We start from the raw sequence: 25,488 nt of genomic DNA, 5'->3' as shown, positions 1-25,488 counted from the left end.
ATGCATGAGTTATGGTTTCGCATGCAGCGGGTAAGGGAAGAAGAGGGCTGAGCAGCACTTGTTTCCTCGGGCACTGAACGAAGGGAGCTGACCGACTTCTGCTGTTTTCCCTTGTGACTGTCTTTTAATGCTCTTACTCAAGAGGTCCAGGGAAGGGTTCAGGAAAGGAAGCCCTGGCAGTTCAGACAGGCAGAGGCAAAACACCAAAATAAAAGAATAAGGCAGGCTGACAATTACAGAACGTGATCTCTCTGCATGCAGACAATGCCCAAGAGAACAGCCCCAGACTACGACATACAGAGAAGCCAGAGATGCCAGAGGTATTGGAGGCAATGCCTATGGAGAGCAGGGCAGAGGCGGTCAGTCTCCCATCCAACAAGGACATTCCTCACCGCACACGGCTTTGTCACCTTGCTCTGTGCTGATTCTAACCCATCAGCCCTCCCTGGGACCTACAAACTCCTCATCTGAATGTCTGCTTGGTCCTCAGCTTACTGGGGATGTGGTTTCCCCAAGGGGCAAGGAGGGAGGGAACAGCTCCTTGGGACAACTTGAGACGGGAACATCAAACTTCAAAACCCTCAGAAAACTGTACACATGCCCGAGCTGGGCTTGGAGCGAGGCTAATCCCAACCCTTCTGCCCTTTCCTTCCTGGAGAAGCCGGTTCCCCTGCAGCCTGTTTCCCTGGCAGCTGCAGGCACACTGGAAAGGAGCCATCTCCCATCCTCCCTCTCCAAGCAGGGGCTCTGTCACCAACAAGGTCTCCATGGCCGTGTTTTCCATCCTCTCTAACAGTACAGGCCCCTGCTTCTTCAGAGGAAACTCTCTGCGAAGTGACTGTCCCCTCCCCTCAATACCCAGCTCAGGGTTTTCCCTTCGTAACCGTCTGCGTGAGGAATTCCTGCAAGATGCTCGGCAAGCCTGGCCCCGACTCTGCCCAACTCCATTAGACACCATCTGCTCATGGACCTAACAGTTTGGGAGAGATGGTAAGCCAAACAGAAAGGGATTAAAATCCATGTTTTACATCCTTCAGTTCCGAGATCAGCCGAATTGCTCAGCCTGATGCGGCCGCTCAGACATAGCCCCCACCCTCCCCGTCCTCAGCACGGTCCTACAATCAAAACAGCTCTGGGTTGGCTTTGACTTTGTGCCTTTTTAGGGTTTGGTCAGTTTGGTTTTGCCAACCCCAGTCTAGTCTGGTCCGCTCCCCCTTGCATGTGGACTGGAGAGAGGGACTCACCACAAGTTGAGCATTTTCAGGCAGCTACAGAGAGTATAGAGAAAAAACACAGAAAGGAAGAAAGAGCAATTAGTTCACAGAGGTGGGATGAAAGCGTGTCACTGCAGCCATGCAAACATGCAGTGCAGACTGGCAGACACACACATGCCTGCCCGCCACCCCCCCCAGCCCTCACACCACCTCTACCCTTGCCACGGTACACTGAGAACTGCCACGCTCCCCAGGGCTCCAGGCCTCTGACAAACACAGCCCCTCTCTTCCATGAGGGCACCGGCCCCAGAAGGTTCTTATCTGGGGTTGGGATGAGAAAGGGGCTCTGGGCCACCAGGAGAGGAATCTGTTCTTGTTCCCCGCAGCTCCAGTGGCACAAGGGCCAGATCATGTGAAACTCACGCTGGGATCAGGAGCTTATCTCCAGCACACCCCAAAGCAGAAGCACTTGCACAGCTCCTCTGCCTGCTGGGAGCGCCAGGGAAGGACCTTTCTGCTATGATATCTCATCTCAAAACACTCAAACCAGCTCCTTCTAGCCCCTTCTGGCCCACTTTACTGCACAGCAGAATCCAAAACTCCTTTGCCCTCCTCATATAACTGATTTATGATCACAGATACAAGCAAAGATGAATCCAGCTCTCCCTGTGGCAAGAAGAACAAAGCGGTCTACACCTGGGTGTTACAAGAGACCCCAAACCTGTCAGGGCAAAGCAGCCTATGCTCTGCTCTCCAGCACCTCCAAAACCTACCTGGGACCACACAAAGAGGGGCAGAGAGAGACAGAAGAGGTCCCTGTGTTGCAAGACATAGCTTGAGCCTTTTCATGTGCCTTGACATCTCCCCTGTATGCAGATGTGGGGCCTGGACGTGGCCTCGCTCAACAAGGTGCTGCAGAAACACAGGCTGAAGGCAGCCAAATCTTAAAAGCTGGCTCTTCCTTGCACATGGTTGTTGTATTGAGAACTGTTAAGGGTGGCAATGTTCCCCATCCTAGGAGCAATCTTAAGCCACATGCCTGAGGGGACCCACTTCAGTCTGACCAAGATAGAGACTGTGATGCCAAGCTGGTGGTCTCTGCAGGCCACACCACCCATATCTAAGAGGAATACTGCCCAGTCTACAAGTTGCACCTCAGGATCTCCCCTCGCCCACCACTGTACTTGAGGAGGAACTTGCATCAAGATCAAGGCTCGCTCCTTTGGCTGGGAGGAGAAAGCGCGTCTGTTGTTTGGGCACGTTGCTGCCAGCATCATGCCCAGGTCAGCTACCAGCCACACACCAGTGCTTCCTGAGGGACGGACAATAGACAGCAGAAGACCTTTGGGATAACCAGTGCTGGCTTCAGACTAATGCATACCTGGGGACCTTTTCCACCAACAGACCCTTTCCCACGCCTGCTAGTTTTCCTCTTCCCCCACCCTCAGTCTTTCCTAACTCAAGTTCCCACAAATGCTGAGACAAACAACATGGGACAAGCAACACCAGTGTCATCAGTCAAACCGGCAGTGGGCAATGTCACAGCACCAACCAGTTCAAAGGCAGCCCCAAGCCTATTTATCCCTCACCCAGGCAGTCTCAGGATTACACCATGACCTGCTGGGGTCCTGGTCTAGTTCAGAGGCAGCGAGAAGGTCCCATGCGAAAGGTGACATGATGGTGCCAGATGCAGCGTGTGTGCAAAGGAGGCCAAAATGGTCAAAGCAACAACTTTGTACACCAGTTCTGTCTTGACCACAAGCTACAGAGGAGAGGTCAGCTCAAGGGAAGCACGGCTCCTCTGCACAAGCAAGAGACTTGCTTCTGGTTTCTCTCACTCAGCTTCCATTGGGTTGGATCAAGAGAATTCACAGAGGAAACTACCTGTCCCTGCACGAGCTACTTCAGGACCATTCTGGATACCTGGCATCCATTTCTTGCAGCCAGAAATAAAGTGTGAACTTTCAGACCAACAATCTCTTCACTGAGCTGTGCTCAAACTACTCCTACACTCTCAGCACGAGTACAGCGCATTCTCCTTTTGGAACAGGGGCTGCTCACCGGGATTCCTGAAATCAGTTCACATTATTTTGGTACTTGTGCGACACTGCTATCTTGCAATACATGCTCTGAGTAAGAGTTACGTTCTCCAGCCATGACAAGTGTCAAAAAGAAGCAGCAGCAGCAGCAGCAGCACTGAAGGCACCATGCACGAAAGCAGCAGTATGCAAGGAAAAGGGCATGGGACACGAGCATTGAGTACTTCACCACGGGTAAACATCCCCACTCGTTTTCCAGGAGGAGGATTAATGACCACACCAGTGGAAAGCCTGTTTGTAAAGCAAACGTACTTAGCTTCTTCCACCACCTCCACCTCTGCCTGCGCTGTTATCGGTGCATTGGAGTGTGCCCCTGTTGGGTCGTCCACGTTCAGCTCCCCGTTGGTTGAACTGACCACCTGAAACACAAACCAACACCCCGTTACGACACATACCCCTTGGACAAGATGTGCCTCCACCTTCCTGGACAGGGGATGCTGTGGGAATGGGAAATCTGCAGAATAACTGCCGTTTGCTGCTGTCTCTTTGCACCCTCTTAGAAGGCTGTCAGAATCCTTGGATGCCTTTGGATCACTTGTCTGGTTTGGAGAGACCAGCCTGGTTCTTCCCAAGCAGAACAGCAGGAAGGGGATTAATTCATACTCCTGTGCCCAGCACAGATCTTCTTCTCTTTGGGAGGCTAAGCCACTTTGGGACGGGTAGCCACGAGTGTGAAGATTAACTGACACCCCTATATACACACACAAGCTATTACAGAATGATAGAATGGTTTGTGTGGGAAAGGACCTTAAGATCATCCAGTTCCAACCCCCTGCTATGGGCAGGGACACCTTCCACTAGACCATGTTGACCAAGGCCCAGTGTTGACATGGGGGGGCAAGGTGCTACCTGGTACTCCCGGTGGCTCTGGATGACCTAACCACCAGAGATGAAGGGAAGGAAGTCTCTGAAGCACATGTGCCCTCACTATTAAGTCTGTCTGCTTGTTTTGAAAGCTTAAGTTCTAAGAGCAACTGCTGTTTCTGCAGAACAGGTCCCATGGCCAGTCTCTGCCAAGAGAGGTCAGGACTCGGCTCACGCGGCTTTCAGAGCTCTCCTCGAGTGACAAGCCCTTCACAGCCCCTTCCCAGACTCATCACACTGTGGGCCCAGCCAGGCTCTCCAGACCCCCACACTTCCCACGCAGCTTGATGAAACGCTACCACTTAATTGTGCTATTCCCAGGGATCTTCCCACACTTTCTGCAGCTACTTGTTAAATTCCATTTTACAAAAGGCTTTGATTTTCCTCCTCTTCTTTTTTTAATGTGCTGCCTCTTCATTTGCACATGGCAAATTGAACCCTTGCCTTGGTGGCCACTCAGGACTGCTGACCTGCCAAGGGTTCAGCATGGTCTGGGGCCTCTGTTGAGAAACAATTTAAGCACCTGCAGCCCAGCAGCCATGCACAGCAGCAGATTTCCTATGCTTAGCTGCAGATAAGCAGAATTTTAATGCTTAGAGTGGCACATACAGGTCTGTAAACCACTCAGGTAGGCAACCCTCCCAAAGTCAGGCTTTGTGTAGCTACCCTGGCAGAGTACTGTTCCTGGGGAGGCACAGCTCATGCTGACTTTGCACAAGGAAATTATTCCCCTTACATAAAAAAATGTGAATAAACCCACCTATTGTGTACTTAGTGCTCGAATCACAGAATGGTTTGGGTTGGAAAGGACTTTAAAGCTCATGCTCCAAGCCCCTGTGTCCAACCTGGCCTTGAACACTGCCAGGGATGGGGCAGCCACAGCTTCTCTGGGCACTCTGTGCCAGCGCCTCAGCATCCTCACAGGGAAGAGCTTCTGCCTTATCTCCAACCTGAACTTCCCCTGTTTCAGTTTGAACCCATCACCCCTTGTCCTGTCACTACAGTCCCTGATGAAGAGTCCTTCCCCAGCATCCTCGTAGCCCCCTTTGGACACTGGAAGCTGCTCTGAGGTCTCCAAGCAGCTTCTCTTCTCCAGGCTGAACAGCCCCAATGTTCTCAGCCTGTCTTGTACGGGAGGTGCTCTAGACCAGACCTGCCAACATTCACTCCTTTCTGTGCTCAGTTTGGCAAATCTGAATTCAAACTAGCTCTCAGAGGAAAAGCTTTGCTGAAACGGTAACAGCAACAATGTTGGCCATCGCAGCTTGTGTCCCACAGAACTTGGCTTGAGTGTTGGGTACCGGACATGACCAAACCAGCTTGGGAAATCCCTCTTCTGACCGTGATGTTACTGCAATTTGAGGCAAATTCAGGGGACTTAACACTATTCTTTTATCAAGAGGCAGAGGTACCTGTACTGATCCTCCATGCCGGTCTGCAGCCAAATGAGATGTCAGGTACGAGGTATTGGTCTGCCGGCTTGGCTGGATCTCCCACTCCCCTCGGCGATCTGATGATGCCTGCTCACAGGTTCAGAAGCACGAGAGAGACACAAGAGAGGGCAAGAGGTGAACAAGGGGAAGAAACCAAAGGGTGTGTGTTAGTGAGTTAGTTTCTTTGCAAAAAGCAAGGCCTTTAAACTTTTAGCTGGGCTAAAACTTCTCTTTACCAAGTACATCTCATACTTGACTTGAGCAGTGCCTGCAGTAATCTACTGCAGGAGTGGATTTCTTCTCCTCTAGCTGCTAAATGAAGAGTGAGCTCAGATCTAGTCTGGAAGTTATTTCTTTACACGGCTTCATTTCCATGGGTTTCAGCACAGAAATAAACCCACTGACAATATGTTTAACTGTATTTGTCAGGTCACACACCCAGAGCACTTGGCACAGCAGCAAGATCGGATACACAGGCTCCAGCTCCCTAAATATGCATTTTTAAGCTCAACTTTACAACATAAAACAAAGCACGTTTTATTTCACCAAAAGCCAGGTTCACACGCTGCTTCACCTGTCCAGTGCAGAAGGAAACATCCACCACACCTGCGTGACTGCAGAGAGGGTTGGGGGCTTTTTGGTTTTCTGCAGAAAAGTAGATAAGAAACTTTTGCCAACAGTTTCTTCTTTACCCCCAAGAGAGGCAAGTTTTAGGCAACTAAACTATTAGAATTGTATCTGGTTTCTTAAAGGAACCACGCTGCACTTGCAAGTGAAGCTCCTTACAGGTCACCCAGGTTTGGTGACAACACATTCAGAGTCCACCTGAGACCAGGAGGATCTCAGCGCAACCGAACTCCACCAATCAGCTGCAGGAACAATTCCCAAGACTGGGAAGCGCAGGACAAACAGGTAGATGTGTGTGAGCCTCACACCAACAGCAGAGGACCTAGTGAAGCCTGAAGTGACCAATGGGACACATTTAAAAGGTGTCTCCCTGGATGCTGTATAAAAATGTAAGCAAATGTTTCGAAGCTGAAGCATCAGTTTGAACAAGAGAGGGCGAAGCAGCGGAGTCCCCAGAGCACATGGGCCTGGGGGACACCACAGATCTGGCCAGGAAGCGAGAGCTCAAGTGAATAAATACCAGGTTATCAGCAGTGAAGCTGAGTCGCTAACCAAGGAATGGTGCGCAGGCCCTGCCCTTGCCCAGCACTGCTCTGTGTTACTCCCTGCCACCACAGGTGAGCAGTGCCACTGCGAAAAGAGAAAGGAAAGAAAGGAAAGAAAGGAAAAGGAAAGTGTTCCAACCCCCTGCTATGGGCAGGGACACCTCACACTAGGCCATGTCGCCCAAGGCTCTGTCCAACCTGGCCTTGAACACTGCCAGGGATGGGGCAGCCACAGCTTCCCTGGGCACCCTGGGCCAGCGCCTCAGCACCCTCACAGGGAAGAACTTCTTCTTTTTATCTAACCTGAATTTCCCCTGTTTAAGTTTTAACCCATCACCCCATGTCCTTTCCCTACAGTCCCTGATGAAGAGTCTGTCTCTGGCATCCGTTTTTATAGTTAAGTATCTTCACTTCCTAGAGGAAGACTACAAAAAGGAGAACGCTTTTTATTAGCATCTTGACTGGGAACCAAATAGTATAAAAGAGAATCAGCAGTTATTATACCTGGGAACAAAACTAAGGTCATTAAATCTGGTGATCAAACAGTCACTTGACCTAAACCCATGTCCTCAACTCATTGCTTAGTTTAGTTTAGTTTTTCTGCTTGTTCCTTTAGAGAAACCATTTACTTGGTACTTAAAAGAAACATCTCTTGGAAGAGAGTTGTTCATGTTTTGATGAGAAGAAACTGATTTCTCTTGCCTGTTTGGGTATTAAATAATTCAGCATCAGGATCCTAAATCATGTTTAGGTAAGGAAAATGACAAAAGCTGTGCTACAGCATCAAGGCTATTTGTGAGGCTCGGAAGAACAGGGACTGAAGCTGCCAGCATAATATTTTGGGACTAGGACAGATTTCTTTGGGTGACATACTATATTTGTGAACTAACCTGCTTGAAAATGAAGCCAGGCGTCATTGTCCATTAAAGGAAACAAGATGCCTCATATGAAGGTCTGTGGTCAAAGCAACTAGAGACTGCCATCCAAAAAAGGGGTGGTGGTGTTAATGTATTAATCAGGCAATATATTAAAGCAGATTATTTTACTAGTACTCCCAAACCAGTCCACACTAATCAGCATGCATAAATACAGTACAGCACATGGGCTTCAAACAGCCCAGCTTCCTACAAGCAACACTTCTCAAGAGGGGTGTTCATCCTGATTGTAGCTGATGGCCTGAGATCAAGTCTAGTCTATGTTAGCTGCTCTACCATCATAGCCCAGCTACATGGAACAAGGGAAGCTGAGCCCAGACAGGTTATTACATCTCACACTTGGTTCTGCACTCACAAACCCCAGCCTGTGTGAGCTGAGTGGGAGCAGAGGTGGCAGACAAGGAGCTAGAACAGCACACAGTGGTTAGAGGAGCAGAGCGAGCCCAGAACCACTCACTGGGAAGTAAGAGCACCAACAGCTCTAGCTAGGAGTGGCAGTTGGAGATCTACTGAACTTCTGCTCAGTTAATACAGAAAATCCAAACTCTCAACACCAACAAGATATTACAACTTGAAAGGAAAAATGGGGAAATTCATATTCAAAACCTGGCAGTTGATCCGGACTGTGATGCCCAACCTCCCCAAGGGGACCTACTCTGGCAGTTGTGTATGCTCTGCAACACACCATGAGCTGAACACCCTGAGAAGGATACACTGCGAGTACAGGGGACACGCACATCCTTAAGGCATGGTCCATGGGAAGAGGGCACCTGGGGGCAGGCTGCCATCATCACAACTGTCCACATGCTGTGAGTAAAAGCTCCCAAAAGAACGTTGTGGCCAGGTAGTTGAGGCAGTCTGACCAGGCTGGACAGTCGACTTGAACAGCTTACCCACAAACTACAGAAAAATGACCCATTCCAAACTGTACTCCGCTTAGTTCATGATCCTGAGGAATTCCACTGGCCAATACAGTAATTCAGCAACCTGTTGCTTTAACAAAATTCTGCTCAAATCACAGTCTCCAGAAGCAGAAATTGTGCATGCCATGCCCAAGGTGAGGGTCAGCCCCATCCACCTCTAATGGCACATGGCTCCTGCTGCTCCGGTCCAAGAGGAAGTCAGAGGTGGCAGACAAGGTAGTGCTGATCAGCTGTGAGCAACGCACCTGATTGCGAAGGGCCTGCTGTGATGGCCGATCCCTATGCATGTGGCTGTCTCTTGTTATTGCAGACGTCCCAGAATCTACATGAACAGATCCCACTGGAGTAGGCTGGAAAAGAAGGTGTTCATTAGGGTGAAGCCAACACTGAAAATGCTGCTCACTCTCTCCCAACACCTGCATGTGCAAACCTAACTTGTACGGCTGGCTCCCCCCAGGTAGAAGCAGGAAAACATCAAAACACTGCCCAGAGGTACTGACAGTAATCAAGGAAATTTAAAGCCAGGGCTCTAAAATCCCTGTAATTTGGTGGATACGTGATTTGATGTTGGACACCAGCACCAAATGTCTTGTATAAAAAGATACAGTTCAGCCTCTGTATTGGTGTCAGATCCTGTGTGTCTCACACAGATTATTACAACTGAAAACACTGACTTGTTTTCCTCATCTCATCAGCTTGCCATTTCTAAAAATCACACTTGCATAGAAACAGGACGTGTTAAAATAAAAGCTTCATCTGCTCTGTTCTCTCCAAAGTCATAATCCCTGCTCACAACACCAGAATCTCCATGGCAACCACTGCAGTTGTCAGCAACAGCATGCTTGGTTTACAAGGTGCTTTTTATCAATTGCCTTTGTAATTAAACAAAAATGAGGCGAAAAATCATGACTCACAAAGGGAATGATGTCTCAGGAAAATGAACTGTTGTCGGTGCAGTGAACATGGGTAATGCTAAATATAGCTGGGATGGTAAATCACCAGCGATGGTGCCCAGTTTAGGACTGAAGGCATTTGATTTGGCATCAGTGGCAATTCATCGATGGGTGCCTTTGCAGAATGACACAGAACACAAGTGACAGGCAGCCAGCAGAAGAGCTTTGGACTCTTCCATCAGATCTCCCCATGACACATCTTTCGGCCAAGGTTTTTTTGAGTGTAAATGGCTTTTGACAACAGAAGTGACGCAAGGAGATCATGATTATGGTCATGATCTGATGTTAGGGAACTGCTAAATGGAGCTTGATTACTCCCACATTTCCTGTCAATGCACTATAAAGAGCTGGCTCAAGCCTCCAGAGTAGGGTAAGCCCCAAGATCTTTTGTGGTTAGAACTGGTTTGCTGTTACTATTCACCAAGCATCTGTCACAGCCCTGCCCACATCTTCATATGGCTCGGTGAGAACTTGACCATTTTAGAGGTCTTCCACCATTCAGTGCTGAGGCAGCAAGCATACTCTCCTACTTCAAGATGGATATCTTTAGATATTGGTTTCAAATCCTGTGCTAGACTAGAGGAAATGCAATCTAGTCATGTTCATTGCCACAAGTGGGCAAATCAGGTTTGAATTCCCACCAGGGCAAGTCCAAAGAGGTGGCAAGGGGCCTTCTGCCCCTCAGGGAAACTTCAAGGCACTGCAAGAACCCCCTGAACACCACGTCAGGACATCCCACTGTCTTGAGCCCATGTTAGCTACAGAGCAGAAGTGAAAGATTTTATCCTAAGCTCACTGGTATTAATTTGGATTATCAGACACAAAGAGGCGGGTGGTGGGAAGCAGCACCTGGAAGGCCAGGCCCTGCAGTTTGCACAGGCAACTTACAATTGGCCTGCCAACCCAGTCATAGGCGTAGTCAAAGGTGTAGCCTTTCTTTTCAAACAGCTCTGTGAAGATGGTTCGTAAATAATCGTAGTCCGGTCTCTCGAAGAAGTCTAACCGCCGAACGTAGCGGAGGTACGTGGCCATCTCCTCTGTTGGAGAACGGGAGAAAGCAGCAGCGTCAGTTCTGCTCACACGTGAGCTCCATCACTCACAAGCCTCTCAAAGCCAACACATACACTGGAACTATGTGCTGATTAACTCCAATGTGGCTTTCCCATGGTACTAGGCTTAAAGCTGGGCTGAGGGCCACGTCACCAATGACACGAGTTGTCCTGGCCCCGCTAGGTTCAGCTGAACCGTGTGGATTGACAGAAGCTGAGGATATCCCATAAGTCTTCACCATCAGGGACCTACTCAACAGTCTTCTATTGCTGGATGAATCTCACTCAGCTTTCCAGAGCCCTCCCGCCCTGCCCAACATCTAATAATAGTCTGCTTTTATTCTGAATCTTCTGAACAAGTTGTTAGAAACCAAGGTCTGTGTTTTAGCAACGAGCATCACGCTGTGAGAGAATTGTCTGGGCTGTCAGTGCCACCTCTGGCTTTTCCCATAAAAATAGTGGGGTTTAGTAACAGTAAAATCAATCCAAACACTTCTCAAGCAAAGATGGAAGTCCCACCTACGCTCTGGAGAGCTGCTGCTCCACCTCAGATCTGAGCTCCACAACAAGTTTTACTCTATATTTGTGTGAAAACAAACAGTAAACACCATAAATGCCAACTCACTGAACCTGCCAACAGGATGCTCATGTGTATGTTTGCACACAGACATTTAAAATAGCCACAGCGATTTCATCTGGGGAGGAAAGCAGGAGATGTTGGTGGGCACCCTGTGGCCCCTCTGAGCTCCAGCAGCAGCCAGGGTCTGGCTACCCAGAGCCGTGTGCTGCCCAGAGCAATGTGCTGCCCAATGTCATTACATCAGTCAGAGCCTTGAACATTCGGAACAAGACTCTGAAGGGGAGGCTGCAACATTTGTTTGCCTGGTGCACACAGAACAGTGTTTGGTGTCCAGCTAATTAATGGATTTCCTGCATCTGGGTTGTACGTTGCATGCACAGAGGAACGAGCCCTGGTAACTCACGTCCTGCCTCTTCCCAGCTCTCCCTAAGCCAAGGTAGGATGTTTGAGCAGAGCTCAGTATGAGGCACAAGTCTGTGCACTGCAGTATGGCTGATACACCAGCATGGGTTTTGCCTTTAGCTAACAAAACTAAGAGCAGCATTGCTCATCGATACTTAACTCTGCCTGAGGCTTGCAGCCTGCACATCACATGCAGCTAAAACATGGAAAAAAGCAGGACAAAGGTAATCCCTTCTTCCTCTAATATCTCTGAAAGGTGGAGACCAAGAGGTTTCAGGTAAGCAAGGAACAGAAATAAGTTCTTATTTCCCTTCAACCCGGACCTGCAGGTGTGACCGAGCTCTGAGAAAGCAGTACTGGGAAAAAAGATGAGAACAGCCAACCTGAAGCTGTTCTGCTCAAACCCAGGCGATTTGGGATGTAAATACATCTGGGGAATCAGCATGACTTGAATGAACAACAGTCCCCTTCCAGGCTTGCTGCTTCTCATGCTGGAAAGAGCAATGTGACAAAATGGGAATGGGACTCATTGCGGGGACCTGGGTGCTCAGGATTCCAAAACAATCAAACCCCCCTCACTCTGTGAAGGCCACAGGGTACCGGAGAAGGGCTTTAACTTTGTGCTCTGCTCTCCTAGCTCCAAGGTGAGCTTCTGTTTAACTGGAGAAAAGGTGCTGGGCTTGGCTAGAACATCTTTAGTAACACTCTCAATAACATCTGACAACACTCTCCTCGAGACTGTTGTCAGAAGGTGGAATTCAAGGACAGACGCATCATCCCATCTCCTAAGCTGGCCACCTACAGTTCTAATACCTGTAAAACCTTCAGTCTGGAATATAATCAACTCAGTAGATCCAACACAGTCACTTGGGAGAGGGAAAATAGCGAGGCTCCCTTTTGGAAAGAAGCCGATAAGCAAAGCAGGAACACGAGGCTCTTGAGCCTTGTCCAGCCTCCTTGGTGAGAAGAGTTATGCTCATTTTAAGCCACAGCCACAAGCCTGTCAGGCTCCATGAATTTATAGCAGCAGCTCCAGTTGTTTGCCAGCTTGAGGAACAACATAATGGATACACATCATCCAAATACTTTTTGCCAGAGAAGCTCAGAACCACCATGTTTAACGTATGTCCAGCTCCTACTGCACTCAGATGTTTCCATCAGGGCTTTACCTGGAAAGTTCTCACAGAGAACTTCAACCGGAGTGTTTCTCTTTGTGTCCCCAATCTTCTGATACCTCTCTTTTAAGGTGTCAGCCTGTAGCGCACAAAGACAAAACAGTTGTGGAGAAAGAGTTCAACCATGTGATAAACGACATGCTGTATGGGAAGAAAAACAAGGTATTTACTACCAGTTCTGGGTGGTATCAGAAGATGTTACTTGTAACTGAGCTGCACCCTAGACTACACTAGCAGGAATATTATCTCACCCTGTTGTAACTGTCACTACGCATTTTACGTGCTGCCAGCAAAGAATATCCAAGGACACATTTGAAACATCTTCAGTACTTGAAAGGAAGGACACTTGTTAGTGTCTTACAAGGCTAATTTCTTATCAGCCCAGTCCTAAGGACTGTATAGAAAAGCTTGCATGGGACAAGAAAACAAAGCTGCATATACCATAGTTGCACATCAGTACTCTGTCCTGGGCTTAGAGCCATCAGCAATCAAGATGCCTTCAAAAACAACCATAAAAGTAGATAAATTGCATCAGCAATTTGTGTCTTCCTGTGTATAACAGAATGCACTCACACAGATAACTAGTTTACATCAGTCATGCTTCTCCCAAATCCCATCTACTCCCATAGTGCCTCTCCTTTCACCCCCAAACTGTCTATCACCGAGGTAGCACTGACTAAACATCTGGTCACCAAGAAAATGAAACAAGCTTCAGCAAGATTTCCCACCTACATCCCCCTGAAGCAGAGAACTCTGCTCCCGTTGGCACCTCCATTTTAAAACATGCCAATCAGACCTGGCAGCAGCATCATTAGCATTGTAAGATGTTCTCTCAAGACCTCAGCACTGACAGTATCCACCAGAAGTGTAAGCTGAGGAAGCCTAGAAGAGTGCAGAGACCAAGCCGAAATGTCTGTGTTTGTTCTGGAGCAAGGACTTTAAGCAGAGGTCAACTAATTCTTATCAAGTTCAGCACCGAACTGAGCAAATTTTGTAGAACCTTGTCTAAACCTGGAATTACTTTAAGAATAATTTAGAGGATCAATTTAAAGCAGATGAGCTCAACGAAGCCAGAAACAAGATATGTAATAGAGTAACACACACAGGTGTGAAGTTAAAGTCAGAGAGGTTCTGATTTCTTTCACAATTACTTTCATGCCTGAAAAACCCTTTCTTTGCTTTTATGAGTTGTCACCAACATTTCTGGCACGCGTCAATAAGGCTAAGCTAAGACTAACTCTGGATAGATGGTGACAAAACAGCTTAACGAGGTCTATCACACAAGCCACTGCCACTGACCATAGCAGCACTCCACTGAGCCGCTTGTGAGCCCAAATGCTTGTCTCCTTTTTCCAACAGTACTAACAGGAGTTATTGTCTTCATTAATAAACCTGCTCCTAACCCGATTGAGTTCAATCCCTTCACTCACTGCAATTGCAAAGTTGAACACAGTAGCTTAATCATCAAGAAAGTGATGGAGAAGTGAAGGTGCAGCTACCAACAGCGCCAGCAAATGACTTACTACTAGTTAATTCAGCTGACGGATGTCAGCTGCAGTTGCTGTAATTCAATTGCTTGCAGCCCTCCGCATTGTATGTGGCATTTCATAAACTTCTAAGCACTGAATGTCCAGTGCCTCTGGAGGGAAGCCAAGCTCCATAGTTCTGCCTGAAAACCCATTTTTCAAGCTGAAGTCCATCTGCACATCTAAACCCATCAAACTGCTCCTGTTATAACCACATTTCACAGCTGCAGCTGGGGGATTGTGTGCTGTAACCAGGATTCCATAAACAACCACTGTGCCCCAGTCGCACTCCAGCTCGGGGCAGCTCCATGCTCCAGCAAAGCTGCTCCCAGAGCTCAACAGCTCTCTCACTTCTATCCCAGTTCCAGCCGCTCATCTGCCTCTGCTCAGTTCTCTCTCCAGATGTGTACCCATTCAGCTAATGGCAATTTGAAGTGACAGGTAACATATTTCTATCTTAAAATCTTTCCTGTAGGTAAAGCTAACACCTTGTTCTTAGGCTTCGAGGACACAAAGGAGAGGACAGTGCTTCTGACTGACTTTTGGAAATGTTTCCCCACCAGATTCTCATTTGGGCAGAGACCAGACAAAGTTTCAAAGGGCACAACCTAAAGCTCAAACCTACCTTCAATCCTTGCCAGGGCAGACTGCCTCGGAGGAAATACATGAACATATGGCCAAGGGCTTCCAAGTCATCTCGACGACTTTGCTCTAAAACAGAAGAGACGACAAATTATTGCTGCAGCTGCAGGAATGGGTCTGAGACCTGATCAGTAGTTACACCTACGTCGAAGATAAAGTTATCACAGGGAAGTTCACTTGCTGCCTATAGCTCAGTTCTCATGCAAAACCATCTAGAAGCTGTTACAAAACCCCATAAAATACGTGAAGAAAAGATCAGCTGGAAAGCATAAAATAACATGGGAGCTCCAAGACACACTGCCCAGCATTAGGTGGACTGGATGAGAGGAATAAAGAGGAATAAAGCAGTTCCCCAGTTCCCTGGACTGCCAGTGCCGAGGGTGCACCTGTGATGTGGTGCTGGATGATATTTCCTCTGAATGACATAGGAACAGGCAGGGGATGCTTGCAATCAGCTGCAGGGAACTACCATGTTGTTGCGCCAACCCCTTCTCAATTGCTTCTGCAGCTCATCACAGCAGAGCAGATCAAAAATAGCTCCTTTAGCACTGTTTTTCCTTGTGAAACACTTGCTGCTGTTGCCATGCAGATGTTATGATTATAAATGAGGGGGGAAAAAAGAGGCCTCGAGCCAAAGGAAAAAAGCATCCTTAAAATTATCTAACAAAATGTATAAAAAACCCCATGGGAGGATATAAGACAGAACAACAAATGTGGAGTGCAACAGCATGGGACTGCTGCTGTGCTGGGCGGCATCAGCAGACTGGGGTCCGCTGAGCTTGCACACTGATTTTATGCAACCTCCTCTCCTCTGAATTTCAAACAAATAACGTGCTCCATGGCCACAAGCTGGGGCAGATCCAGCCCACACGCCATGACAAACTGTGTGTGAGCTGTCCCTGATGCTGCATCATCTGCAAGGTGGCAGCGCTTGGCACAGCACGGCTCTCCACCAGCAGCAAATTTAACCCTCAGAATATGGTGGGGGTGAGAAAACTCAGCAGAAGGAATTGAGATGACAGTTCCTGCAAGTTACCCTGCTATAGCTGTAAAAACGGAATAAAACCTAAGAGAATGTCCTAGGTAATTTAGTGCAGTGATGCAGATGAACTGCTCAGGAAGATGGCTGAGTGCACTCATCTTTCAGGAAAATGGCAGTAAGACTCCTTTGTTCTGGAATGTGAAGGGACTGACTCCACCTGGGCCTCACCAGCAAAGCATCCACCCCAACGGAGCTGCTCTGGGCAGAGCCAGCCCAGCCCAGCCCACACCAGCAGCCAGCTGCCAGCCTTCCCTCCCAGACTGACTCTTTCCTTCACCGGCCACAGCCTGAGCTGCAACACCTGCAGAGAAACGAGTCCTACGGAAGGCACGCGGTGTACTTCAAATGCAAACACATCTTCTGCCACATCCACCTTCCATCCGAGCCTGCTCCCACTGCAGCTGCTCATTCCTCCATGCCTTCCTGACCCTTCACCACGCTTTTCAAGATTAGAAGTTGGACTTATCCCTCCTTACATCCAAAGGGACCGAACTCTCCACAAGATGCGAGCGATGCCTTCATCACATACCTGGGAGGCTACTCAAAGAATATCCCATTATCTTACTGCTTTTACAGGTTTAAGTGAATATAAACATTTAATAAGGTTTTTTGCCTTTCAGCCACAGAAATGTAATTTTCTGGTATGAGAGAAGGCAGCGAGGAGAGGAAATGAAAGCCACGTTTAAAATGAGCTACATCAGTAATTTTCTCCAACCAATTATTAGGTCAAGGAACATCCAACCCCAACACCCGTAACTGAAGGTTCTGGTTACTTTGATGCTCTATAGCTCAGCACAGAGCTGTGCTATAAAAATCTATGTGGTCATCATTTAGTGCAGCAGTTACTACCCGCCTACTTGCTTTTTATCAGTGCTGGGTTGCTCCCAGTTACTTAGTTCCTAATAAAAACTATAATTACGAGGCTTTCAACATTTCAGCTGTCTCAATCCCTCAAAAGAGGAAAAGAAAAAGCCTCACAACTGTAAAGGCAGAGGTTTACAAACAGCTCAAAGGGGAGGAACGAGCCGTAATAAGCCAAGCTATCACCGGAGGTCACGGCAAGCTCTCACCAACCACACAGACCTTTGCCAAGATGAGTGTTGATGGACATGTATCTGGCTGTTCCAGTTAAGCTCTTGTGTTCCCTGTAAGGTATGTGTTTTTTGGTTTCCGGGTCAATGTACTCCTTTGCCAATCCAAAGTCTATGATGTGAATGACGTGCTCTTTCTTGTTGCCTTGCCGGCCGATAAGGAAGTTTTCAGGCTTGACATCTCGGTAGATGAGGTTCTTCGAATGCACGTACTCCATGCGAGATATCTGCAAAGCGAGGAGCAAAAGTTACCTGCAAGCAGAGCAGTCTCCATGCTCTCCTAGCTAATGGGGCTGTGAGGTTTTGATACCCATCACTGACCCTCAGCTCAGAAACACAACCACAGATGGAGAGAACCATGGCAGCAGTTACGATTGGAACTGGATGGAGCTCCTCTGATGGAGTCAGAAGAGGGATCTGTCATCCCCTCCTTTCTGTGGCTACCAAACGGTGCTCCCTGACTTGAATCCTACAGAAATGTCCGTAGGAAAACAGAAAGGCTGTTTTTGAAACGGTACCACCAGGACACAGCATTTGGAATGATGCCACGGGGACTTGCAGCAGCATTTTTGCACTGACTTTAAACGTACTAAACTGGTTATCAAGAGCTCTTCCCTTGCCCACGGTCATCTCTTGTTGCTCTGTGTCTTACCGCCTTCCTCCCTTGACCCATATGTTGTCTTAAGACATGCCAGATTCTTCATGGAGGGGGATTTTGGGGCAGGTGGAAGCCTTACGATCCTCAATGCTGACTAAAAATCACAACCTCATCAGCTGTCAACTAGGAATAGCTGGAATATTTTCCAGCTTTTGACTCACTTTGTTCTGGCAGTCTGACTGAGAAGGGAAGGGAAAAGGGAATCCCACTTCCAAGCTGATGTAGGGTCACTTCGTCTCTAACAACACTCCTCATCCAGATGCTTATCATTAACCTTGCTTTCGAAACTAAATATATTGCAGGTGAAGTTTGGACAGGTCACCAAGCAGTTCTCCTTTGAGTTCCTAACCTAAGAGATTATTCCAATTGGAAATAACTCACAATTTCATATAATTTGTAACCTTCTTAGGCTTTAAATGAAACCATGTGAATCCCCATCTGTGGCTGCCCCGGGCTGCAGCTGCCCTGCACGCTGTAGGGCACGGTGGCTTTTAAAGCAAGATGCTTCCTTAGAAAGGCCATTTGAGCCTCCCTATCCGCAGGTTTGTAACGTGAGGAGACCATTGCAGAGCTCTGACTCCCCATTGTGCACTAACGAGGGCCAGCCCGCAGAGGTCAGTGCGGCCCCGTCGTGCTGGAGCATCTAAGGTGAAAGCCACCAGCGGGAGCTCCCTGCGCGGAGTCACTGGTTCCTGAGCGGGTCTGCACCAGGTCAGTGCTGCAGGAGCTCGGCACCTTCTGCGCAGGGATAGCCTGTTCCTAAGGGAAACCCGCTGCATTCCCAGCACTCGGAAAGAGGTAACAGGCAGGAGGGGGCAGCACTCCTCAGAAAATGAAAGCTGCTGTACAGGGAGGGCAGCAGGCAGGGAAAACTGCAGGGGAACCGCTCTTAAAAACCAGGGCTTGCTGAGAGGCTCTTCAACGAAGGTAACAGCACGTGTTGCTGCTCCCCTCCCCTCTGAGCAGTGATTTATTGCATTGTGCGGAGAAAATGGGCTTCAGGGCTAACAGCCATTATTCCTAATCAATTCTAGGCTGATGCAGAACACAGCAGATGCTCTGCACTTCAGTCATTCTTAGCTTTGAATCACCTACAGGACACAGCAGTGCTGGAAGACAAAAAGGTATGTCGGGAGGCCATTTACATTAAGATGCAACCCTTAAAACTGGAACAAAGCATTTCCTGGCCTCTTCATACACAACAAGCTTTCAAACAGAGCCTGGCTGGCTCATTGAATTTGTCCCTGTTACCAGAGGAGCTCAGCTGTTGAAACGGCCAACAGCCTGAAAAAAACATTTGTTCCTCAAAAACTCATAGCAAATTGCACTGGCCAGGACAGCCACTTCACCTCCACCACACACACAGAGATGCTGCTGGGTCTTTCATATTCCTTTTCCTTTACTTCCACCTGCCTGGATGCTTCAGGATGTGCTGCTGGAGCTGTGCATTGCCAACAATGGCTGAAAGATGCTTTCCAGGTCAGAATGATGTTTCCTGTCCGTGCTTTACTCATCCTGACAAGACACCCTGCTTGCGGCTGCTTGTGATGGAGGCTGCATTGCCCTCAGCCTGACTCAAACCCCACTGCACAGCTGAAGGAGAGGAGGAGGTCCCACTCCAGAAATGTGTGGCTGCAGACACTATGTCCACTCCTTTGTGACTGAACTACAGGCTCTAATGTCTGTGCATTACTTTTTCTACAGACAGAGAAACCACTGCAAGGAACTGGGACTAACTGCTGGAACTGCTTTTACACTGGAAAACCAGTGACTGTGAAGCACTGTTAACACCTCCTCTCTTATTCAATAAGAACAGACATACGCATTTTACCATAGGGCACAGAATACTAGAGGTGGGTGGAGACTCTGCTTGCAAATCATAGCAGGATTTCCATGGCCATGGCCAGCAGAGTCCATCTTCAGAGCCACAGATCTCCATGTCCGATGTCAGAGAAACTACAGGAGGGGAGAGCCCCCCCAGCAGCCAGCAGGACACCTGCGCTGCAGCTGGGAGAGGAGAGGATGTTTGTGACATTTAACCAGATGGCAAAGCAACCCATGCTTTTATTTCCCTTTCTCTTGCCAAGGAAGCAAGTGTAATAAACCCTCTTCCCCCAAAAAAGTATCTCTTAAGGATCTGATCTTGACGGCAACCCCATCTCTAGACCCTCCTGATAAATTTGAACCCTTCTTCTACACCATCACCTGCTTGAATATAGATCAGATCAGCAGAGAGAAAGAATTCCTCCTGTTTAAAGCCTGCTTTGGTGTTTGTTACACAAGATGATTTAATGGTCACCAATCAAAAAACCTTTCACTGTGACTTGGTCCAGATCGCAGCCACAAGTATTTGCCCAGTGCTGGGCACAGTGGCAGCAAGTACTTAAAGCCAGGGTTACTCTTGATAACAGTTACATCTGATAAAACTGATGAATTCCAGTTTATGGGCTTTAGGGACTGACATTAGTGGACATTTTTAATTGCCAAATTTTGCTTTGTTCAGGAACAACTGCTTGATCTATTTGGCTGCACTCAGACGATGGAGGAAGCAGTTCCAGTTTGATGCTCTTAGAAGAGCAATGTGAAGCAGTGAAGACCTTCAAGTTACAGCAGTAACACAACTGGAAAACCTTGACCAGGAAGGAGAACAGATGACTCCTTCGACGCAGGTTCTCACTGAGAGGTATGAAATGGTGCACTAGACCAAGAGTGCTTCTGATTCAACTCACGCTGTTTGATAAGCTGCTGCCACAGCTCTGGACACAACGCAGCTCACCAGAAGTACATGCAAGCCTAGTGCCAAACCTGAGGGGCTGCGTGGCTCACCCCCCCTGCTGAGGCAGACCTTCCTACTGTGCCATCTCAACTGAAAAGATTCCAGGCCAGGTTCTCTTCGAAGACTCATTATCATCCAGTCTCTATCTCCCTCAGCCAGTAGAGCCTTTCTGATGTAAAACCATGTTTAAATTCTCCCATACTCACAAGCACCTTTCCTTAAAGCAATGACAATGTTATTTGTTTCTCCTACAGGGCTTCCCTTTCTTCTAACATCTGTAGAGTCAAAGGATCCACCCCAGTCCTGAGATGCTGCTACCTACCAAGCTAAGTTAAGACCAGCCAAGCATGTTTGTGTATTAAAAAACATATTTCAGGGATGCCTCTGGTTAAAAATTGATGACTGTACATAAAAAAACAGGAGAGCAAGTGCCACCACACCGCATTCAAAATTCCTGCCTAGTTCCAGCATGCAGCACATATGTAGATGTGTCAGAGATGTTCAGTCAGGCTTAAAGAGGGAGAGGGGGGAGAAGGCAGCTAAATGGGACCCTGAAAGCAGCAGCTGGCTGCTGTCAAGCTGATCCTGCAGCAGGCAATGGCAAGGAAGCACACAAACAGCAGAGGCTGGACTGGATGCTCCTAAAGACATATGGATCATTATGTGCAAGTGAGGTTGAGAAAGATCTAGGGGACAAAGGGGTGGACATGTAATATCCCACTAGCTTGCGGTGTGATGCCAGTGTTGCTGCTCCAACAAGTGCAAAGACACCCATGGTAGATGTTTCCTTCCTCCCCCTTGGGAGAGGATCAAGCCCAAGGCAGGAAAGGCAGCACCAAGGTGACTCCCAGCATTGGGATCCTCTCCTGGGAGCTCCCTGAGCTCCATGCTGCAGAGGAGCCTCCCAGACAAGTAGTATTGCTTTATTTGATAGCATTTTGGTGGGAACTGAACCAGAGCAGCGGTGTTCTGCAATGTGCTGAGCTGTCCCTCACTCCCTGCATCAGGGCAGGGTGCTCCTCTCTGCTGTCTATGTGGTACCGGGCCATTCACACTTCTGGAGGTCTCCCTGAGCACTAGGCTTGTTAACAGGCATGTCAAGGATCAAAGAGAAACACTGCTCGTGCATCACACTGGATTCTGGCAGTGAAGTCTCACATCTCCTCACACCTGTGGTTAGAAATACAGCAGCTTAAGCAAGTCAAAAGCAAGAGCAGAGCATATTTTATGGAGGGAAACCCACTGAATTTGACAGTCAAACTTTCTTTCTCTGATGTGTCTCTCACACTGGAGTGTGACACAGGGATGGCAACGATTTAGCATAGGAACTAAGAGAAATCCAAAGACAATTTCCCCCAAAGCCTTGTGGCTGGCTGAAGGGTTTTCTTTCCAGTTGAGCAGTAAGTGCCAGCCTGTCAGAGGTCTCCAAGGACCAGGTGAGCTCTTCTTCCGGGAAACCTTCAGGGAAGGAGATGGGGCACACCTAAAGATGCTAAATCTGTCTCCTTAAATGCGTATGCTCCAAGCTGATAATTCATGTCATCCTGAGAAGACTGGGAAGGTCCTAAAACATCTCCCCATGGAAAGAGGAGCAGCACTGCATGCTCCTTACGGAGAACACCAGCTCCTCTGTTTGTGACTGCTTTTGGTGTGCCCCTGAACCACCCTAAGCATCTGTTTCTCGAACTGGTACCACTGTCTACATGAGTTGGCAGGCTGGCTGAGGATGCAGATGGTACCAGTGAAGACCATCCAAGTACAGAGCTGATCTGCAGCCCCAGACTTGGTGAAAGGCAGATGGACACTGCTGTGACAATCCTGATTTCTCCAGCAGTCACATGGGAATACATCTTTATGTTTTACACCTTTACAACCAAAAGGCCATACAAGCTATATCCAAGGCTTTGTCATCTGTTGACAGTTGATTTAATAAAAACCAATACTATAAACTGGTTTTCCACTGATGAAGGAACACTCAAACCCAACAAAACTCAGCCATAGGACAACAACTTCATGGACCCGCTACCAGGCAGGCGCTGCTCAAACTTCTGCACCTGAGAAGAAGAAATCTCAAATTTTCCATTTGAGATTCTGCTGTGGCCAACTTCAGTTCATTTAGAAAGGAGTGCGTTCCTCACTCCCTCACCACCTTCTCTTTCCTTTAGCACTTCTATCCGCTGGTAATGTGAATATACAGTCCCACTTCTGCTCTGCCTCTGGGGTGTCTGCAGACCACAGGTAGGGACCAGCAAGCCAAATGGAAATGATAACTGCTGGCCCTAAGGACCTGTGGAATTTCACTCACCACATTTAGTACCTTTGGTTTCCAGCCTGTCCATTTTTAATGCAAACACAAATTCAAGCTCCCACTTTCAGCTTGGTTCCTTCTCTTTTTAGGTAAATCAGAGGCTCTGTGATGCTGCCCATAGATCTATTATTTTCCAACTGTTAGTGATTTAAACCTGTTGGTCAATTTCGACCAAATTTGACCAAAGCAGAGACCTCAGATGCTGGTATTTTGGCTACGGATTGCTCTGCTCCCACTGCTCTGAGAGGTTTCTGTCTGTGAACAGCCTGGTAGCACCAAACTGGTAGAACTGGTAGGACTGTGGGAGGGTCCTGTGCTCCCTGTGTCCTGGGGAGTGGGTGAGAAATGAGATGTTCTGGGGATGTCCAAACAGAGGGAGGGAGCTGGGGTAGATACTAGGGCAGGGGTGTGTAGGGAATACAGGATGCACGTCCATTGGAATCCAGCTTCACTGGTTCTGCTACGCAAGGAGCAAGCTTGCTCATAAGCATAATGTGACCTTCCCTTCATAAGTAAGAGCTCTTCTCAAACCTGAGAAACTTTCTTTCATAAGATGGAGACTTTTTATCAAGGCCTGCAGGGACAGGACAAAGGGAAACATTTTTAAACTGAAAGAACGTAGATTTAGGCTGGACACAAGGAAGAAATTCTTCACCATGTGGGTAATGAGGCAGTGGAAGAGGCTGCCCAGAGAAGCTGTGGCTGCCCCATCCCTGGCAGTGTTCAAGGCCAGGCTGGACACAGGGGCTTGGAGCACCCTGCTCTAGTGGAAGGTGTCCCTGCCCGTGGCAGGGGTTGGAGCTGGATGAGCTTTAAGGTGCCATTCTGCGATTCTACAATGGAAGAAGAGTCTCTCTCCAACCAGCAGACACCCTGATGCTTGCACTGCACCAATCCCATCCTTCAGCTAACCCAGGACTGACATAAACACAAGTCAGCATTGTGGAGGCTGTGGGCAGAGCCCTGCCCAGCGTTACTCACCAGCTGGATGGCTATCATTAATACCGTCTTCAAAGTGAATGTCCTATCACAGAGGTCAAATAGATCTTCCAAGCTAGGACCAAGCAGCTCTAGTACCATGGCGTTGTACTTTCCACACGGTCCGAAGTAATACACCTGGGGAAGCCCTTCAGCTGGAAGAACAGGAAAGAACTGAAATCAGTCAATGGGGCAATGTTAAACCCTTCCTCCTGCATGTAAATCTTTCACTGGGCAAAGCTTTTCCTTTTTACCTCTCCAGTGTCCCTTCTGTTTGATGTTACCCAGCAAGCAAATAAGTTTTAGCACGCACTGTGGGTGAACCAAAGGCCAAATCAGTGCAGGCTTTGCTCATCTGTGCCTTTGAATAGACAAATAGATTTCAAAGCAATAACATGACCACATGAAAGCATCCAGCTTTGGCAGCTTAAACTCTTGGATATAGAGAACAAGACATGGAGTTCCCTACGTTGCACTGAACACCAGGCACAGCATAACCCCAAACATGGGCTGCCCTTGTCTGAGCAGTTAGGAAGATGATACTCCTTGCACAAAATGAGGCACGTCCAAAAAAAGGCTGCTTTTTCAACCCAGATAATACATAGCTGTTGTTATTCAGCACAACCTTATGCAAAGTTTACTCATGAGAAAGGAAAAAAAAGTTGTTTTCCTTTCAAAAAGAGCAAAGATTTACATTTTGACCCATCACCATGTAAAAATAAGTGATCACAGTCATTAAAGCATATGTGCAAAGCGTTCTGCTGTGAAGTCACACACAAAACTCTCCATACCCAACTGGTAGGAGCCAGAACCACCTCTTCCCACCTAACAGCTCAGCAACAGATTTCTCAGCAAGAGTAAGCAATATTTATACTCAACTGTTGGTGGCTTTTTGTGTGGATCAGCTTTCTGAAAGCACCAGAAGAAAAGGGAACAAACCAGCTTTGGTGTCTGAGCGCTCCCTGAGCTGCACAGTGCTCCTCAAATTACCCTTTGAGCAAAAAGAAAAGCCAGCCTGGCCCACACAGAGAGGAATTCTGTGCAGGGCCAAGCACAAATTCGTTTAATCAGTATCTAGCTCCATATCCCAGCATCACTATCAAGCTGCATAACACTTTTAAAACAAGTATTTCCTGTCCACATCTCATAAGCAGTTCCAAAACGCAATTGAAATATGGGGTTTGCCCTATGTCAAAACAACATCCTTGCTTGAATACACAAAATACAACATCCTGTTATTCACTGTAAAAGCTCAGCATGGGGAACACTATTATGAACAAAGCCTTTTTTGCACAGAAGTCTGTGAATTAAATAGCATGGGGCCCAAGAGCACAGTGATTATAACTTTTATAGCATATTTTCACAAGTGCATGCACACACCTGTATTTACATGACAGATCAATATTAAAACTAGCAAACCCCTTCATGCATGATCAAACACCAGGATTAAATTGCTTGTGTAACTGCTCGGCTTTGTACCTGCTCTGTGGTGTGCTCACAGCCTGGCTCAGCACAGGCTGAGGCAGAATAGGGAAACACTTCAGGCTGAAGGGTGTCAGCAATGCAATAACTTTATGTCCTACTACAGATTTAGGGAAGCCTCGTTCATCTGCCTGACGATGCTCACCAACACCACAATAAATGCAACACTGAGATTACTAAAGCTTA

The 25,488-nt window shown here is 47.9% G+C and overlaps 1 protein-coding gene across 4 annotated transcripts in view; it reads right to left on the bottom strand.

Annotated features, from left to right (window-relative positions):
• Positions 1-25,488, bottom strand: part of CSNK1G1 (casein kinase 1 gamma 1) — a 108,807-nt gene that overhangs the window by 4,877 nt on the left and 78,442 nt on the right. For 3 of the 4 annotated variants that reach the window (XM_080626030.1, XM_080626029.1, XM_080626031.1), the window contains 8 exons: positions 23,824-23,975; positions 17,093-17,327; positions 14,951-15,036; positions 12,794-12,878; positions 10,482-10,630; positions 8,886-8,990; positions 5,590-5,697; positions 3,566-3,672 (listed from right to left, as the gene is read on the bottom strand). In XM_080626030.1, coding sequence (XP_080482156.1) covers positions 3,566-3,672; positions 5,590-5,697; positions 8,886-8,990; positions 10,482-10,630; positions 12,794-12,878; positions 14,951-15,036; positions 17,093-17,327; positions 23,824-23,975 — 1,027 coding nt within the window. Of the gene's footprint in view, positions 1-3,565; positions 3,673-5,589; positions 5,698-6,184; positions 6,256-8,885; positions 8,991-10,481; positions 10,631-12,793; positions 12,879-14,950; positions 15,037-17,092; positions 17,328-23,823; positions 23,976-25,488 lie in introns of those variants that run through there. The other variant, XM_080626032.1, reaches the window with a different exon arrangement.

The sequence above is a fragment of the Psittacula echo genome (genome assembly GCF_963264785.1).
Source record: "Psittacula echo genome assembly, chromosome: 10".
NCBI lineage: Eukaryota > Metazoa > Chordata > Aves > Psittaciformes > Psittacidae > Psittacula > Psittacula echo.
Note: the sequence above shows the minus strand (reverse complement) of the source record. Positions and strands in the feature narration are given on the sequence as shown.